Here is an 18,302-nt window from a genome sequence, read left to right on the forward strand (position 1 = left end):
TTTTTTCCCACACAGGTTTATAGTTGTAAATGAAAGAAATATTTAAGGCAAGAATATGAATTTATATTAATTTTGGCATAAATTATCTGATGTGATGCCCAGACTGTTTTCTTGTGGCAATGTAGACCTAACTCAGACACATACACAGAGAACAAGGAAGCACCCACAGACTGAGTTAGCGGTGCTCGCTACGTTCATTTTGGAAGTAGTCACGTCTGCATCCTTCTTAGACTAGCATTTGGGACGAACTTTGGGAGAACATTTTCTTCATTGTTTATAGAGAAACAGCAAGGAAAATGGAATCCACAGAACTGAAAAATACTTTTATTATTTTCCACCAGGGATCCAGAGGCCTGCAGGGAAGGAGCACTCCCAGAGACTCTTTTACTGGTGAGTGGGAAAAAAGTATCAGAATCAACATACTCTATACAGATACCAGCAGATTTCTGGCTTTCTCTGCAGAATATAAGGTCATTTTACTTTGTTTTTTTTCCCCCCAGAGAATTATGGAAAGTATCCAGACATATATTTTTGTTTTTCAAGTGATGATATTTCTGTCCTTAAATTGTAAAGGGAAAATGAAAATGTGGGCAGTAGAAAGTCATTGAAAACCTCTGGTCTTGAGGTAGAGGATAACTTTTGAGTATAATAATGGACTTGAAATTTTTTTAAATTGCCACAAGGTGGCAGTACAAGCTAAGACTAAAAGGAAGGTTAATTTGATGCTGATTATGTTGGACTTGGGAAGGTGTCTATCTTCTTCAGTGTGAATTAAACATAAAAATATTCCAGTGAAGAAATAGTTGGTTCCACCCACTTAATTCTTGTGTCTTTCCCTTAGAATTACTCCTGTTATTATTTTCAAAGGGATTAGCTATTTCATAGAGAATACTTCTCAGAGAGCATTTCTTTCTTTTCACAAAAGGTAATTTTGAAGTTCACAAATCTCTTCTTGGTTAATTAATTTTTAAATTCACCAAATAGTCTCTCTCAAATTCTTTCATACACAAAACCCTTGGAAAAAGGTTGATGTTCTAATGAATTTATTTCTGACAGGTTAGTAGAAATATTCCCTTCTTTGTTCCTAATCTTACTGAGTCTTCTTTTTTTCTTGGACCAATTTGAAGAACCAACTTTTAGATTTTCTTATTTTTTTTTTTTTTCCCTCTGCTTCATTTCTGCTCTAATTTTTTTCCATCAGCTTATATTGGGTTTAGTTCTTTTTTTCTAAGTTTCGCAAGGTGGAAGGTTAAATTATTGATTTAGATCTGCTTTCTTGATATATACTTTTACCATTATACATTTTGCTCTAAGCACTGTTTTTTGAGGAGTCTTACAATATTTACTATATTGTGGTTTTAATTCATCTCAAAGTACTTTCTAACATCTCTCGTGATTTTACTTTGAACTATTGGTTATTTAGCAGTGCTGATTAATATTCATATATTTGTGAATTTCCCAAATTTCCTATCATTACCGATTTTGAAATTAATTTTATTGTGGTTGAACAAAATAGTTTGTATGACTGAAATATTTTAAAGTGTGGGCCTTGGGCCTCCCTGGTGCCGCAAGGGGTTGGGACACAACATATGAAGCTATCCGCAGCCACTGTAGCACGAGTTCGATCCTTGGCCAGGGAGATACCCACAAGGCACAGCAGACCTCTTCTGACTTGCCTGCTGCACCCCTTAGTAGTGTATTTCAGTTGATCTGCCTGTTCTGTTCCCCATTCTGTCTCTGGTGAATCCTCTCACCCCCTCCCGACCTCTGGCCTGTACCCCAGTTCTTGTATGCATAAATAAATAAATCTTTTTTTAAAAAAGTGTATACCTTAACAGATGGTCTATTCTAGCCAGTGTTCTTTGTACACTTGAGAAAAATGTGTATTCTGCTCTTTTGGGTAGATTGTTCTATAGATCACTGTTAGATTTAGTTGGTATGTAGTGTTATTCAAATCTTCTATTTCATTGCTGATCTTCTGTCTAGTTGTTATATCTATTATTGAAAGTGGGATATTGAAGTTTCCAGCTATGATTGGTGAATTGTCTATTTTTCTCTTTAATTTTATCAGCTTTTACTTCATGTATTTTAGAACTGTTACTAGATGCATATATGTTTGTATATTATCTTCTTTTGGATTTATTCTTTTATCATTTTGACCTTTTTCTCTAGTAACAGTTTTGTCATGAAGTCTATTATTTGTCTGATATCAGTCTTAGTGAACTTAATGATCCTTTGTCTTTAGCCATTCTTTCTAGTAATCTTCTTATAGGGGAAACCAAGGCACAGATACATTACAGCACATACAGCAATGATGGGTCCAGGCCCACAAACTCATGAAACGGAGAGGAAAGCACCTTTGAGATGCTGCTAGGCGATTTGTGAGCTTTCTTACCTGCCATTGGCCCCTAAACCTAATATATATATATATATATATATATATATATATATATACACACACACACACACACACACACACACACACACAATACCTAATATATACAATATTATATGTGCAATATATAAATGTATTGTATGTATAATAAAAACAATAAAAAATCTTTAATCCCTCAGTTCCTTTGCCCTGGCCCCTGGTACATCTGAATCCTTCTCCAGTTTGTGTATTATCTCACATGCATTTTTGTGCTTTTCAGAAACCCCTTCACCAGCTTCCTCTTACAGCCTATCTTACAGGTAAGTGACTCTATGCTAACTTTCGTTTGGGATCTGTTCACACCAGCACTCTGCCAGCAGCACTGGAGCCTATACCAATGAAATTTATTCTCTACCTATAAACACAAAGAGGAAGTTGAAGAATACTATGTCTAATAGACATTTGAATTATTTTATTTTCAACTGCAATTAGGGGATTTATTTCGTCTCTGTTGTGCAGGTATAGGCTCTTCCTTTACATATGGTCTTTACCTCCACCTTTCCTTTTCTCTGCTGATGCTTTTGTTTTCCCTTCTTAGACCATCTGCCTCCTCAGGACGGGGGTTTTTTCCTTTCGGACCATCTCTAAATGGTGGGAATTCAGACCACACAAGAGTCCTCACCCCTGACAATTCAGGTAAGTTAAATAATATACCCAAAGGAGTAGAACTTCAGCCATTGACATACATACTTAGTGAAGCCTTTCAAAGGGAAAAGAAGTTGGGATTTGCCATACCCCAAGAGTATATTGTCTTTAGTTTGGCTCTATTTCTTTCATAGTGAAGAATTTTACCTAGGGCCTCCCTGGTGGTGCAAGGGTTAAAGTCTCTGCTATCAAGCTATTGCCAGTCACTGCAGCACAAGTTCAATCCCCAGCCAGGGAGCTAACCCACATGGCACAGCAGACCTGTCCTGTCTCTCCCGCTACTCCCCTCAGCAGTGTATTTCAGTAGATCTGCCTGTTCTGCTCCCCACTCTGTCTCTGGTGTATCCTCTCCCCGCACACCCCCCACACCTCTGGCCTAAACCCCAGTTCTTGTATACATAAATAAATAAAATAAATCTTTAAAAAAATTTTACCTAAATTGCACTCATCTTTTCACCAGTCGAGTTTTTCTTTTTTTGTTATGTGTATGAACATTACTGGGAACACAGTTTTGAATGTGAATGATAAAACCACTATCTCTTTTTCATCCTCACCTTTTCCGAAACATATCTTTGGTAACAGGCCTCTTGATAAGAGGCTGTCATCATCCATAACTCACCAAAATTTTTTTATTGCTTCTTTTTTCTACTCATAGTTAAGTTCAAATCTCAGATTTCTCTGTCAGTACTCCATCCTCACAAGGATGGACTTTATAACCCATCTCTTTTTAGTACCTTATCTAACAGTTTTTCACTTTTAATATGTGTTCCTCATTTTAAGAACTTTCTTTTTAACATGCTCCATCACTAGCACTGCAGGGGAATTGCCAAATAAGTATTCTTTCACTATTTTATTATATCTTACAGGTCAAAGGGAAGGCAGAACCACTCTAGAGAGTCTTCCTGGTTTCCAGCCACCAGTCCTGCAAGTGAGCCTCTAACTTGTCTGGATGAGAAAAACTCACAGTTAGGCCTACTACAGTGAAGGTGGTAGGATGTAGCCAGTGGAAAATGACATAGGTTTCAAGTCTGGTAATCATATATTCACAACTTTCCAGAATGGACTCAATTTCAACAATTCTATACTGTCTGATTAGCTTCCAAGTTTAAAAATAAGGTCATATGGTAGTGAAAGGTTTTAAACTTCAGAGGTCTTGGCCAACATGATCTAAGTGTGTGGACACAGCTACATTTGCAGAAGCTCCTAAAGAACATTTTTAATGGAATATATTTTTTGAGTAGAAGTACTACTGTTTGCAGTAGGAAAAAACATGTAATCCTCCAGAGATAGCTGGAAAAATGTTTTGTGAATTTATGGGACTATGGTTCTAATCTTGACAAGAGAAAAGGGCATGGGAAAGAAGAGAGGTTTATAAGGAGCTCTACTAAATGAGAAGCCTAGTCTTGCCCTTTAACTTTTATGGCTTGGGTTTGAGGGTATTTATGCCCTTTTTCCATACCAAGCTCCTGGGTGACCCCCAAAATGTAGTAAGGCAGGTAAATATTTTGCTCTCAGACTCCAAAATTCCCTGTATTTTTATCAGCAAAAAAATAGGATCTAACAGGCCTCTCCGGTGGCGCAGGTGGTTGAGTGCAGCGCTGTGAAGCTGTCCGCAGCCTCTGTAGTGCCGGTTTGATCCCTGCTGGTGTCGGAGCAACCCACGTGGCGAGCAGACCTCTCCTGTCTCGCCTGCTGCTCCCCTCAGCAGTGTATTTCGTCATTCTGCCTGTTCTGTTCCCCACTCTGTCTCTGGTGAATCCTCTCACCCTCCCGCACATCTGGACTGTACTCCGACTCTTGTATAAATAACATAAAAATAAATCTTTAAAAAAAAAAAATAGGATCTAACTCCTGAGAGGCAACATTGAAGAAGTAACATCCATAAGAGCCTCACAAATGGATTAACCCACAGATAAAAGCATTCAGGGAACTATAAACCATCTACAAATACATGGCCCCTAATTGATCTTGATGATACCTTCTGTAAAAAACATTTACGAGTGAGTGAGGAAAACTGAATATATTGAACATTTGATAGTATAGGGTTTTTTTTGTAGGCATGATACTGTTTTAGTAACGCCTTTTAAGAGTCTTTATCTTTTGGAAATACGTACTAAAATATGTATGGATAGGAAGTGGTTGGGTTTTGCTTTAATATAATCAGGTGGAGAGGGGCAGTGAGAGTAGACATGAAAGAAAATTGACCATGAGTTATTTTTTGAAGTTTTGAGTTCATTATGTTACTTAAAATGAAAAATTCCTGTAAGTTAATAATAAAAAAAAAAAATTATTGAAGAAAGTGCAACTCCCCTGCAAAGGCATTAGGAATTCTGTTTCCCTGTTTATCATTTCTGGTTATGGTAGTTACAGGTACCAAGTCTTCCAAAAGAGCTTGATTTTCAAATATTCTGCCTTATTAGTATATTAACTGAAATGTTCCAGCAAGTTTCATTATTAGCAACAAAGCTTTGGTTACCCTAGATGTATCAACTTCCAAACTTAGTTTGGAAGTTATCATGCAATGGAGAAAAACTATAGGGAAGCAACAATTGTTTACTGGCCTGATAAACTTCATGTAAAGCCTTGAGAGGGCTTTACTTGCCATTTTTGTCATAAACACTGACTTCTTGTCCTCTGCTGCAGACTCTCTACCAACAGAGGCAGATGGGATTAACCAGGGGGAGAGAAGGATGGACCACTCCCAGATAGACCGTCTTCAAATGTGATCTATGCACACTGCTGAAGGATGACCTGTAGTATCCACCAGAGGCCATGGTCTTGGAAAAGGTATCCCTGCCTTGTTTCCTGGTTTCACTCAGTACCTCATCTCTTCCAAATACACTCTGTATTACCTCTTGGGAAAGTGGTCAGGTTTTATATAAGGCTTATGCTACAGGATGTTTGTATCTCTCCCACAAGACATATGTAGCTCCCTCATTCTTGCAATTTGAAAGGGAGTCAAAACAATTTTTGACATCATTGAAGGGGAGGGTAACATACTGTGTTTTATTTTTGGATTTCAATTTTTAACCGTGGATATATTCTCATTGCTATATTGCCAATGTTAATAAGCAACAACTCTTGTTTCTTGTTCTAATTTATAATACTTTCTCTACTTGCCTATTGTTTCTTGTGCCTACTTATTATTAAATGTTTATTTTCCTTTCTGTTTGAACAGCTGGAGATAGACTTTCAGATTACAAAAGTACATAGATAATAAAGAGGATGCCCTTTTATTGCAGCTACCTGTTGGCATTACAAGCTTTAGATTGGTGGAATGGGCAAACACTACTTAGATCAAATGTTTCTTCTTTAGGTACATAGGGGTAGCCATGAGCAATTAAATGGGTGACCCATTGGCAGGCAGGGCCTTAAGCAGAAATTCTGGGAAAATGCAGAGACATCTGACCAGAAGTAAATTACATCTTGGGGAAAACCTTGTAGCTGAACTAGAGAATCCCATTACCCCTTTCTGGTACTCTGAATTTCTTTTTAAAGGCATTTCTAGACACCTTCTTCTGGGAAGGAGCCTATGTATATTGTAGCAGGTGCAGTTACCTCCGAGAATGACTCAATTGTCACTGCTCACTGCTAAAGCCTCAGAAGTTTTAATTATTACTGTCTGATGGCTGGGAAACAGCCTGTTGATAATTATCTACTGCCTTTTAACATTTTTATCCTTTTACTTCAAGATATCCTGCCCTTCTCAAAAAAAAAAAAAAGTGTACCGAACTAGAATGTTAACAGATTTGGTTCCAATAATCTCTAAACCATAGAAGTGGCAAAGTGGACAAGAGAAACAATTTTATTTTTGGATTTTTTATTATTCTAGTAACTTGGAGCTTCCACTTTTATTTCTAAGTGGTTAAACCATTGATATCTTTGTATCTGACCCCAACTGATCAAACCATTCTAAAGCAGCAATAATTCAGTTAAAGACCATGGTCCCTCTGTCCCCAAGATAGATCCTGTAGAGAGAGGACCACAAAGAAAGAAAAAGTTCCTTTTTTGGACACAAATTGAAACACCACCAAAATGAAAAATCAGTCAAGCTAGGCAGGTTTGTAAAACCAAACCTGGAACCTACCTGTACTGTCCTTCTGAACAGCAAAAACCATTCCCTCTCCTCTACCCTCTGTAATCTAATTCACTTTAAAGGACATCTCCCTTAATTCCCACCTCCAATAAATATCCAGTCTAAATTATTCTCCACCCAATTATTAAACTTTTTCACAAGCTCCGTGGGGAAGATTTACCCTGAGACAAATAGTGAACAGAGTGGGGATTTCAGAAACAGATAAAAAGGTACAAGGCAAGGTGGTCCCAGTATCAGAAAATATTCTGCTGTGGGCAACTCAATAATCTCACAGGTAAAACATGTAATGTCAAATTGGTGTAAGGAAGAGGAAATATGTGGTGAGACTGGGACACAGATTCTTAGCTGTATTTCCTAGCATGGACGTAAGCTAGCAGAGAAAAGAAGGGGTACAAAGCAGCCTTATATTCCAGGGGAAATGGTGGGACTGGGGATGCACTGGAGTCACTGAATCCAAATTCTTTACTCCTCTTTGCCAGTCCTCTTACAGGGCCAAGGGCAGGCCTCTGTAGTGCGCCAACAAAGAGAGCAGCAGATAGGAGAGCAGGAGCCTTTCCTCAGTCCCTGGTTTTGAGCAGATCCGTGGTCCTCTCTTCACTGAAGATAGAGGCCTGGGTTTCTGCCCATCCCATCCCCACATCATTTTGAGCCCTATGGCCATCCTCCCTGGTCCACCCTCACTACATCCCCAACCCCCCACCTCCAGAACACAAAGGTTTTCAGTTTTTTGCCACAAGGTAATTTTTTAAAATGTGGTTTCTTTGTTTAAAGTTACTAAATTGGTTCATTTTAGTAACACGCCTCCCCCTCCCCTTCCCCCAACTCAGTCCTGTATGATCACATCATCCTCGTCATCGTCATCCTCCTCCTCCTCTTCCTCCTCATCATCCGGCAGTTCTTCCTCCTCTTCTTCTTCATCTTCATCTAGACAAACCACCACCTCCGCTGGCTCAGGTAATCGAGAGTCAAACCAATCCAGTACCTGCTGGGCGCTAAGCCTTGACGCCTGACTCAGCTGAGGGACATCACTTTCCCGCAGTTGCTGATGGGCTGCCCAGTACCTCTCCAAGGGCCGTATGTCTGGGGGGGGTGGGGGGTTTGGCAGAGGCCGTGTCTCAGCCCATTCATTCAAGGAGCGGGTTGAAGGCGGTGGTGTGGGAATTGCTGGGTCCTGAAAACTAGGGGCACCAGGTACTGCATTGTCCCGAAACCATTTTAGTTGCCCATGCTTCAAGGCATAGCGTGTGTCACCAAACCACTGAATAATCTCAGGCCGGGGTAAACCAGTGATCTGTTCTAATTTATGGTAATCCTCACGCCGTGCCCACTGGCACTGTAAAAAAAACGATTTGAGGATAGCCAGCTGCTCTTTGGTTTTGCGCTTGGTCTTTCGCTGGCGTTGCATATCTGGGGAAAGGTACTCTGCAGGGCCAACCCTACCTGGTACAGAGTTATGCCTTAGCCCCTGCGGCCAGGCTGGCTCCATATGTGGGGGTAGTGCCTGTTCACTGGGCGACAGTGGCTGTGGGATACAGCCCAGTGGCTGGTGGGGTTTAGAGGTGGCAGTAGCTCCATTAGCCAGTACCTGGAAAGAGGAAGAGGTAGAGGAAGGAGTCACTTTAGTTGCTGACTCCTGTTTACACCTACTGGCAAGTAATGAGACTGGTGGGGGCTTGTCCCGAGTATGTGGCTGCTGGACAGATGGGGAGTGGTTCCAGGAAGCAGTACCTAGACTTTGTGACTGGTTGGGACCCCTGCCTGCCTGTTTCTTAGAGAGGCCACTGCTTTGACGATCCTGCCAAAAATCTGATTGGCATGGGACTGCCCCACTTCCTGGTGCCATTGGGGGCTCCTTTGCTTTCTGGTGACTCAGTGGCTCGGAGGACTCCTCAGGCTCTACCTTCAATGCTTTCTGGGTGGGCTCGCTAAGAGCCAGGGGCACTATTCCAAGACCAGTTGGTTCTGGTGGTGGCACTTGTGGAGGCGGCACCTCCTCTGGGGGCCTTCCTGCATGATGAGTAAATGAGAGAAGGGATTTGAAATGGAGTTGATCGCGATGATAGACGACTCGCGCGCGGGTCTCTTCTATTTCTTCAGATGACCAGCTAATGCCACAGCGAAGGCGCTGAGCCATGAACCAAGTCTTGACTTTCTCCATCTGCAGCCCATACCGTAGGCAGAGAAGGGCAATGTCTGCTAGACTGGGGTAGGGAAAATAGCTGAAGGTTTGTAGCAAATGTTCATTGCCATCCAGCTCGCTGGTCTGGGCTGCTTGGGTCCACACAAGCTGTAGCTCTTCAGAGATTGGAGGGAGGCAGATGAGCCCCGCAGGGGAGCTATTAAGACTGCTGGCCTCTTTATTAGGAGGCATGGTGCTTCCAGATTTGTGCCCTTCACAGATTGCTGTAATAAGAAGAGAAACAGCTTAATCACTGGGGCTTCTCTCTTGGGCTACTGGTCAATTTCTACCAAACAAACCGTTGGACTCCAAAACAGCCAACTTTCTATGTGTATGTACTGGATTGCTTTTAAAGTGCTTTAGTACTTTTTAATTTAGCTTTCATAAATTTACAAAATCATCAGAACCTGCTATAATTCCCACTGAATGTGTGAAAAACCCAAAGTCCGAAGAAGTTAAATTACTCCAAGTCACATGACTGGTGAGTTTTAGAAGTTATGAAGGAAGAAAACATCCTTATATAGCCTTTGTTTTTCTAATTCAAACTCACTCCACCCTCTTAAGTTCATGGAATAAGAGTCTTAAGTGAAGACTCAACCACAGAAACAAGGGGAGCAATTATCTCAGAACTGTTACAAATGCTTTATCTCCTAACAATTTATGATAATCTCTAAAATGTGGATGACTATCTAGAAGGTACACAGCTGCCTAGCCCCCTTTTCTTTTCTTTTTTGGGGGCGATGCGTTGGGAGGGGAAAGATAGCACCTTTAAAGCTCTAAGCCTCAAGCTGATAGCTTTATTTTTTCCATCTCCCAGTAGGGGGAGAGAGATAGGTCAGACATCTGAGATAAACGGGGCTTACTCCCCCAGGGTTTAGGGTGAGATTAGGAAGAAGGAAAGGTTTCCTCCCCTAAATCATCCTCAAACAAAGGTTATCCCCTCCCCCAGCCTTTGTCTCTTCCAACTGCTGTTTCTCTCCAGAGAGCTCCCTTAGATTTTAACAACCCCCTTTACTGAGGGCAGGCGGAAGGCTGCAGCTCTTATCTCTTTCGTCCAGCTTTCTTCTCAGGACCAGGTGGGCAGGCTTATTAAAAATTGTAAACAGGTCCTGCAAGCTAACCAGTATAGCACTACTGCTTCCAGGGTTATTTATGGGTGTGGGGACTTCCGGGATAGCCCCAAACTGTGCTTCATTCCTGAAATACCTGTTCAAGTTATTGCCCAGAATCAATCTGTGGGCTGAATTTTAACTCAGCTCCCTGTGTGGAAATGAGAGACTAGTAACACATCTGTTACCCTTTACTGTAGAGGAATCCTGAGTTTATAGGTAACTACTTTTGATATGTTAAGGAGCGATCATAACGGCAGTACACCTTGTAGAGGATCTTAAGAGAGTAAATTCAGGCAGCATGGCAGAGTGGGTAAAAATAAGATTCTTGAGTAGAGACAACCTGCATTTCCCCAATTCTGCCACTTACTGGCTATGTGATCTTGGGCAAAAGTTACTCAGCTTATTTGACCCCCACTTTCCTCATGTATAAAAAATGGGCAGTGCTGAGTGTATGTAAACTCATAATTTTGTCTGCACCTTCTATGTATAGGCAGGGCCTAACACAGCTATTAGAGGCGGAGGTCTGGAGTGAGGCAGATTTGAGATAAATCACAAAGCCTTAGTTTCCCATCAGGAGGAAAAAAAGGCTCTAATAGCACCTACCTTGCAAATTAATGACTAAATTAAAAAATGCAGTTGACATATGCCTAGAACAAAGTAAAGGCTCAATAAATAGCAGCTTTTATCATTACTTCAGCTTCTTGGGATGATTCTGCTATAAGGTGATGCTCCTGCTCAAGAGAGGAAGTTAGGCAAAGAGTGAATCCTTTAAAAATCACTGTTTTATAACTCTTTTTTGCAGAGTTCTGATTCTGGGTAGAGGAAACCAGGGTATCTATGCTTTTATGTTTTTTATATTTAGGGAGTTAGCTATCATTCCAGAATGAATTTTGCCACTTTAAAAATAAAAAGGATGATAATCGCTGCTTTAGGAAAATTGAATCCATGATTTAGATATAAATCTTTTTTGATTGCCAGGTGAATTACCAATGTAATTACCAATTACCAATTGGTAAATATCCCTGCCTTATCCTCAAGGTTCATCCCAGATAAGGCTGAGCGGCCTGTGAGAAACTGTTTGTGCAGCCAGGTGCAAAACCACCGTTGAGAAATAGTGGCTCACCAGAAACACCTCCAAATCTAAGCTAGAAAATACTTTATGATTGCAGCACTTGGCATCTAGGTAACCTTATTTGTGTCCTGTTCTTTAAGGACATAATAACACTTTAGATATGAGGAAAATGTAAGAAATAAGGCAGTTCAGTGTGAGGATGAAGCCTACCAGATGGACAATGAGTATTTTCTTTCATTTTAGGTGGTTTGCTATCCTTCAGATACTTATGGAATCAGCTTGATATTTCGGTCTAACATGCAATAAGGCAAAGAACATTCGTTGTACTCTATACATCCAGAATTTCCCTACACAAAATACAAATTGTAGAAGACTTCTTGATCTTGAATTGTAATTTAAATCAAGGCACAGCTATATAGTTGGTACCTCCTTGGAAGAATTTGTAGGAAGGCACTATAGCCAGAGTGGCACATGAGAACTATAACAAGTAGGGTAGACCCTACAGTAAACAAAAAACACAATGAAGGCCCTAATAGCTAGTGTTCTTGTGCTTCCATTTTGGAGATGATAGAAACAGAATCAAAACAGGAGAAATAAGGGCTCTTAGGACAGAAGTGCTGGTGAAATATCAATTCTGAGTAAATGTTAAATTTGTATTAAATATGCCAGATAGGGGCCTCCCTCATGGTGCAAGGGATTAAGCACAGCACTGTGAAGCTATCCACAGCCTCTGCAGCATGAATTCGATCCCCAGCCAGCCAGGGAGCTACCCACATGGTGCAGCAGACCTCTCCTGTCTCACCCCCTGCTCCCCTCAGCAATATATTTCAGTGTGTCTGCCTGTTCTGCTCCCTACTCTGTCTCTGGTGAATCCTCTCACCTCCCGCACCTCTGGCCTGTACCCCAGTTCTTGTATGCATAAATAAATAAATCTCTTAAAAATAAATAAATATGCCAGATAGGTCCAACTGCTACTTAAAGCCACTAGTAAAAAAAATAGGATAGTACCCTTCTTTCCCTTTGGGCTTTTCATACCCATGGGCACCTCACAAAGAATGGATTGCCTTAAACATCTAGATGTTGACACAGTCCTAGGAAAAGGGAACTTGAGGCTTGAACTTAGGCTTATGGTAAAATAGTTCAAGTGAGAGACTAGGTATTATCCTGCTAAATTCCCTACAGCCTTATTCAGAGAATAAAGCTGCCCAAAGTGTGTCTTGGTAATAATTTTAAGGAACTTAAAGGACTTTTAGTGAGGTTAAACATGTGCTGCTTAACTTTTTGGATCATAGTCCTCTTTGAGAATGAGTTCAAAGTTAGGGACTCTCAGAAAGTTATGGCTAGTCCCTACAAGTAAACAGTCAAACTTACACATTATTTATACACACACACACTCTCTCTCTCACATGATTCACTGATGGCCCAGAAATCCAGATTAAGAATCTCTGCCTTGGGCCTCCCCGGTGGCGCAGCGGTTGAGCGCTGGCTTGCGAAGCTGCCCGCAGCCTCTGCAGCGCCGGTTCAATCCCCGGCTGCTCCCCGGCCTCCGGAGGAGGGTCCCACATGGCACGCAGACCTCTCCTGCTGCCCGCTGCTCCCCTCAGCAGTGTGCTTGGGTCCTTCTGCCTGCTCTGCTCCCCGCTCTGGCTCTGGTGAATTCTCTTCACCCTCCCGCGCTTCTGACTGTACCCAGTGCTTGTATAAATAAATTTTAAAAACATCTTAAAAAAAAAAAAGAACATCTTAAAAAAAAAAAAAGAATCTCTGCCTTATGTCCTCCTAGCTTAATAAAGGCAATGGTGGTAACAAATTGCTTAGAGGAACAAACACTTGATGTAAAAGAATGGAAAGAGTGGATGGAAGATCCAAGAGATTCTGAGTAAGTCTGTAAGGGGACTGCGTATGAGTGATATGACTGCTGGGGAGAGTATAAGGGGGGGAGTGTTGAACTGGACTCACCCACAATATTGGATACTACTAGAGGCTGGCAGGCTACTCTCTTGTGTCCTAATCATCTGCTTTCTTCATCTGCCCTGTATGCTTGGGTCAATTGTGTGTAATTCCAAACCCCTGACAGCCTGGTCTTTCTCTATTTATACAATAATGTAATTAAACATCACATAAACCTGTGAACAATTTAGTGCATTAAAAATGAAATGAAAACAAAATCAAATGCTTTAAAAAACATAATACAAAGAAGTGTACCTCTTGATGAGTTGGGAGTGGGCAGTTACACCTGTACAAGACTGAAGGAGCAGAGGAAAACATTTCAGAACTACTCTACACCCGGATGCTTCAATAATGTTTAAGTTCCCACCCCACTTTAACTAAACCAAAACTAAACCTTGAAATCATAGATGATGAGAGGCAGAGGCTCTCCTCGCAGACTGCACATTAGGTTACCTGTGAAACTTAGGGCACCCTCATCCTCATTCTGAGTTCATCAGTCTGGCCTGGGACCCAGGCATCAGTAGCTTAAAAAAGTTCTCAGGGTGCAGCCAGATTTGAGACTGATGTGTGTAGTTTATGCTAGATACTCAGTTGGGAACTCCAATCAGCAGACTACACAAAGAAGACGTCTCTATCCTCCAGCCCCCTACACACACCCCAGCAAAGACTGGTGAAATGAATGTACTTTTAATGACAATGCTTAAGATACGTATCATTTTAAAAATTCCCAACTTTTAATTGGCATTTGGGGTTTTTCAATTACTGTCCTTTCCCTATCCTAAAATATAATTTAAAAGGGCTTCAAATGTATGGTGAGGAGGAGGTTCCTATGAAAAAAGATCTCCTGGGCTGGGCCCATATTACCAAACAGGTCCCAGCTTGAGTTTTCTTCTTTCACTTTAGAAGTTTCAGATTAGGTCGTAACACCGGGAACCTCCGAGGACTCGGGTTCTCATCTTTTCCTGGTTTTCTGAGTACTCCTGGGCAGGGGGTGGTCAGAAGGGGCATCTCTACTGAACCTTTCATTCCCAAAGGCCACTGCTCCCCCAGCAGTCAGTCCAGGTCTCTGTAAGTGTTGAGGTCCCCAGGAGGTGGTCGTGGGGGATGTGGGGGGGAGGCCTGGGAAGCAAACATTTCTCCTAAGCCTCCATATCAAAGGCAACCTAGTAGGCTCCAAACAGGGTCAGAGAACAAAAGTTGCACTTGGGGCGATGAGCCCCAGGGAGCAGGCCAATCTCATCCTCCCCCTCTCCAAGGGCGTCCCAACCCAGCATTCTCGTCCTCCCTACACACCCACTCACCCTCCCCCGGTTGCAACGGGGAACCGAAAAGTCTAAAGGAGAGAGAGAGAACCCGGCGACTTCAAACCTGGAATTCTCCCCCCAGCGCGGGGATGGGGCTTTAGAGGTCGGAGATCGTATTGGGCTGGGAGGGGAAGTCGAAGGGGCTGGGGGTCACTCACCGCTGTCCGGCCCGGGCTGCGGCTCCCAGCCTCGCACCATGGGCCGGGGGTAAAGGGGGAGAAAGGGCAGGGGGCCTCCGGGGTGGGAGTGGGGTTGCTTCCCGGTGCGGCCTGCTCCGAGCCCACCCTCGCGGATGGCGGGGACCGGGACTTGCCCCTCCCGCCCCCGAGAGCGCGCCCGTCTCGCCCAGCCCAGCTCCAGCGAGTTGGAGGCGGGGCGGATGGGTGGGGCGGGCGCTCGGGGGCGGTGCCAGGGCGGCACGAGTCCTGATTGGCGAGTGCAGGCAGGCGGGCACCGGAGGAACGCGGTGGACGGGCTATTGGTTGCGTGGTTCTCAACTGAACCCCGCTATTGGCTGCGTGAGTCTCAGCCGGAGAGGCTATTGGGTGCGGCAGGCAGGGAAGATGTCCCCCAGGGCCAGGGCGCCGCGAGTGGTACCACCCCCCACCTTCGACCTATCCGCGCCGGACCTTCTGAGTACACCCGGCGGTGTTCTTCCCCGAATTCCGCAGAGAGAGTTCATTTTGCTGAACTGTCCGGACCGCCAATAGCTCCATTTATTTCTTCTTGAAGGAAGACCTTTTCAGCACCCCCTTGCCGTCCTTACGCACGAGCCGCGCCTTCCCAGTCCAGGGCCCAACCTCCGTCACCAGCGTCACGGTAAACCAAGCACCCAGAGCAGTCGGGAACTTGTTGAGATGGATCAAATGTCTTGACAACCGGAAAGACGAGGATCCTAGGAGTCTCACGCCTTCGGCGGCTTCCTGGATCCAGTTGGCACCGGACACTTGTTCCCAAAAACAAAGTGCCGGAAAGGACCTCTGTGGGACCTAGCAGAGCCCCAGACCCCTCGCCCTCCCTCCTCTAGGTCGTATTTGGGGTCTTTGGTTTTTGCTGTCAAGAGATACGATTTTCAACCAGAGTGGTACTCTATACACGCCGAAGTACTGGGCCAAAAGTTTGTATAGTCATTCTCAGTCTTATAAAACTTGGGAACAATACACTTTCTGAAGTTACTCTTCTGTTCATAGGCTAGTCTTTGAAAAAGTCTCTACTTGCCTATCTGAGTCACTTAATACCTTACACAGGTATTAAAAGTTTATTAAATAATTTCAGACTTCCATCTTATATACTACACACCTCACTCACCCCTCCCCATGGATCCCCCTTCTCCCAAACCAATCACCATAACTATTACTTCTGATTCCTGACTGCCCCACTCTAAGGTCTGGACCTCTTTCAGGGTTGCCAGACATCAGAAAGAGATCTACCTCAGCTCTGTGCCCTATTTTCTTTTGCCGGGATTTGCCCCTGTCACCCACTTCGTCTCAATGCATTTAGTAACGATTTCAATTAGGAGCTAGCCTCTGTCTGCTCCAAAGGAATATTTAGCAAAAACAAAGGAGTAAGCAACCAAAGACACATAATACTGTGCTATAGAGTTAGAAATGTTTGATCCCTTGGAGTTTAAGCCAGGGCTGGAGGTATATACACCCTAATCATTATTACTATGCCCCCAGAGGCTGTTATGTAATGAAGGAAGAGTGAAACATTTTAGGCAGCAGTAGCTCTATTTTCAGTGGAGAGGTCATTGTCTCATGAGCCAAAGGAGACTGGATTGACTGGGAAAAACTCAAGCTTCTTAGACTGGAAAGCAAGAAGGAACAGTCTGTGGAAACTTAGCACCTGTTCCTGGAGGACACAGTCACTCTCTCTGAGCATCATTGATCATGGACTGGAATTATGAAAGGTAGATAACTTAGCCACCTTTGTTGTCTCAGAAAGGCACTTCCAAGAGTGAGGAGTAGAGAGGAACTGAAGACAGATTTAGGGGAGAAAGTATCCAAGGAGAGAGAAGAAATTGTTCTGCCCCAGTTCTAGAGTCCAGGCTGATTCCTCCCTTTTTTTTTTCTTTTCTTTTTTTAAAAAGATTTATTTATTTATGCATACAAGAACTGGGGTACAGGCCAGAGGTGCAGAGGGGTGAGAGGATTCACCAGAGACAGAGCAGGGAACAGAACAGGCAGAGCGACCGAAACATGAAAAACACTGCTGAGGGGGCATCAGGCAAGCCGGGAGAAATTTGCTGAGCCATATAGATAGCTCCCTGGCCGGGGATCGAACTCATGCTGCAGTGGCTATGGACAGCCTCACAGGTTGCGTCTTAACCCCTTGCACCACCAGGGAGGCCCTTAAGTAGGTAATTTTTTTTTTTTTTTAAAGATTTATTTATTTATTTATACAAGCACTGGGCACAGTCAGAAGCGTGGGAGGGTGAGAGAATTCACCAGAGCCAGAGCGGGGAGCAGAGCAGGCAGAAGGACCGAAGTACACTGCTGAGGGGAGCAGCGGGCGGCAGGAGAGGTCTGCGCGCCATGTGGGACCCTCCTCCGGTTGCTGGGGAGCAGTCGGGGATCGAACTGGCACTGCAGAGGCTGCGGACAGCTTCGCAACCCAGCGCTCAACCGCTGCGCCACCGGGGAGGCCCAGGTAATTTTTTTTTTTAAGATTTATTTATTTATGCATACAAGAACTGGGGTACAGGCCAGAGATGTGGGGGGTGAAAGGATCCACCAGAGACAGAGTGGGGGACAGAAACATGCAGACTGATTGTAATACACTGCTGAGGGGAGCAGCGGGCGAAACAGGAGAAGTCTGCTTCACCATGTGGGTTTCCCCCTGGCTGGCTGGGGATTGAACTCATGCTGCAGAGGCTGTGGATTGCTTCATAGTGCGTTGCTTAACCCCTTGCACCATGAGGGAGGGCCATTAAGTAGATAATTTTTAATGTAATTTTTGATTTTGTGATATTGTCAAAGTTTCAGACTCTTAAAAACTATAAATTTTATCTCATTCTAACATATATTTATTCACCTTTGTGCCAATATATTTTTGCTAAAAAAGTACTCTTAAGTTAAAAAAAAAAGACTCTAAATGTTACGGGCTTCAGGCACCCTGAATCTTGGGTCTACCCTTGGGGTTTATGAAAAGGATATGGTAAGTTTCTGCCCAATTTAGGGGAACCCTGCTCCAGTGTTCCGTGCTCTGTCTCCTGAGAAATTCCAGAGCTGAAGGTTGACCATCAGAACAGCATATATGTAGGATTTGGGATAGTACAAGCTAAAATGAAGGAGTTGGTGGAAGATTTCTGATAAATCTACCACTTAACAAAGATGTGAGATTTCTGGAAAGACATTAGGGTCATAGGGGAACCCTAGGTCATATGCCCTGGAGAGAACTCCTGGAAAGGCTGACTTACCTCTCCGTGGGTGTTTGTTCCTCATGCTGACTCTACCCTTCAGCATATCTGGTTCCATTTACAACACATACTGAGTGTGGGTACTTTGCAGT

At 43.2% G+C, this 18,302-nt stretch overlaps 2 protein-coding genes across 5 annotated transcripts in view; one reads left to right on the forward strand and one right to left on the reverse strand.

Moving 5' to 3' along the window:
- Positions 1 to 8,335, forward strand: part of RNF212B (ring finger protein 212B) — a 30,845-nt gene extending 22,510 nt beyond the window's left edge. Inside the window, exons 11-16 of one of the 2 annotated variants that reach the window (XR_005123711.2) lie at positions 342 to 390; positions 2,655 to 2,694; positions 2,973 to 3,070; positions 3,946 to 4,007; positions 5,723 to 5,866; positions 8,003 to 8,335. Coding sequence is in view for 1 of the 2 variants with exons in the window: in XM_037503071.2 (XP_037358968.1) it covers positions 342 to 390; positions 2,655 to 2,694; positions 2,973 to 3,070; positions 3,946 to 4,007; positions 5,723 to 5,788 (315 nt within the window). In the remaining variant the exon portion in view is untranslated. Of the gene's footprint in view, positions 1 to 341; positions 391 to 2,654; positions 2,695 to 2,972; positions 3,071 to 3,945; positions 4,008 to 5,722; positions 6,324 to 8,002 lie in introns of those variants that run through there. The other variant, XM_037503071.2, reaches the window with a different exon arrangement.
- Positions 5,418 to 18,291, reverse strand: HOMEZ (homeobox and leucine zipper encoding). 3 transcript variants are annotated; one of them, XM_054689247.1, is made up of 3 exons: positions 18,211 to 18,291; positions 9,076 to 9,578; positions 5,418 to 8,760 (listed from the first exon to the last, which is right to left on the reverse strand). In XM_054689247.1, exons 1-3 carry the CDS (start codon positions 18,266 to 18,268, stop codon positions 7,999 to 8,001), a joined length of 1,323 nt encoding a protein of 440 aa, XP_054545222.1. In that variant the 5' UTR covers positions 18,269 to 18,291; the 3' UTR covers positions 5,418 to 7,998. The 3 variants fall into 3 exon arrangements, with proteins under 3 accessions (XP_054545222.1, XP_037358963.1, XP_037358966.1); XM_037503066.2 differs by having other exon boundaries at positions 5,420 to 9,578; XM_037503069.2 differs by lacking the exon at positions 18,211 to 18,291 and adding an exon at positions 14,951 to 15,098 and having other exon boundaries at positions 5,420 to 9,578.
- Between the last annotated feature and the right edge of the window lie 11 nt (positions 18,292 to 18,302).

The sequence above is a fragment of the Talpa occidentalis genome, unplaced genomic scaffold (genome assembly GCF_014898055.3).
Source record: "Talpa occidentalis isolate TD23 unplaced genomic scaffold, MPIMG_talOcc4v2.1 talOcc4.11, whole genome shotgun sequence".
NCBI classification, from domain to species: domain Eukaryota; kingdom Metazoa; phylum Chordata; class Mammalia; order Eulipotyphla; family Talpidae; genus Talpa; species Talpa occidentalis.

Coding starts and splice junctions, on each gene's coding strand:
- HOMEZ (XM_037503066.2), bottom strand. CDS start 18,268: ATGGAACCAGATATGCTGAAGGGTAGAGTCAGCATGAGGAACAAACAC. Junction 9,579..18,210: donor GAACAAACACCCACGGAGAG/GTAAGTCAGCCT, acceptor TTCTTATTACAG/CAATCTGTGAAGGGCACAAA.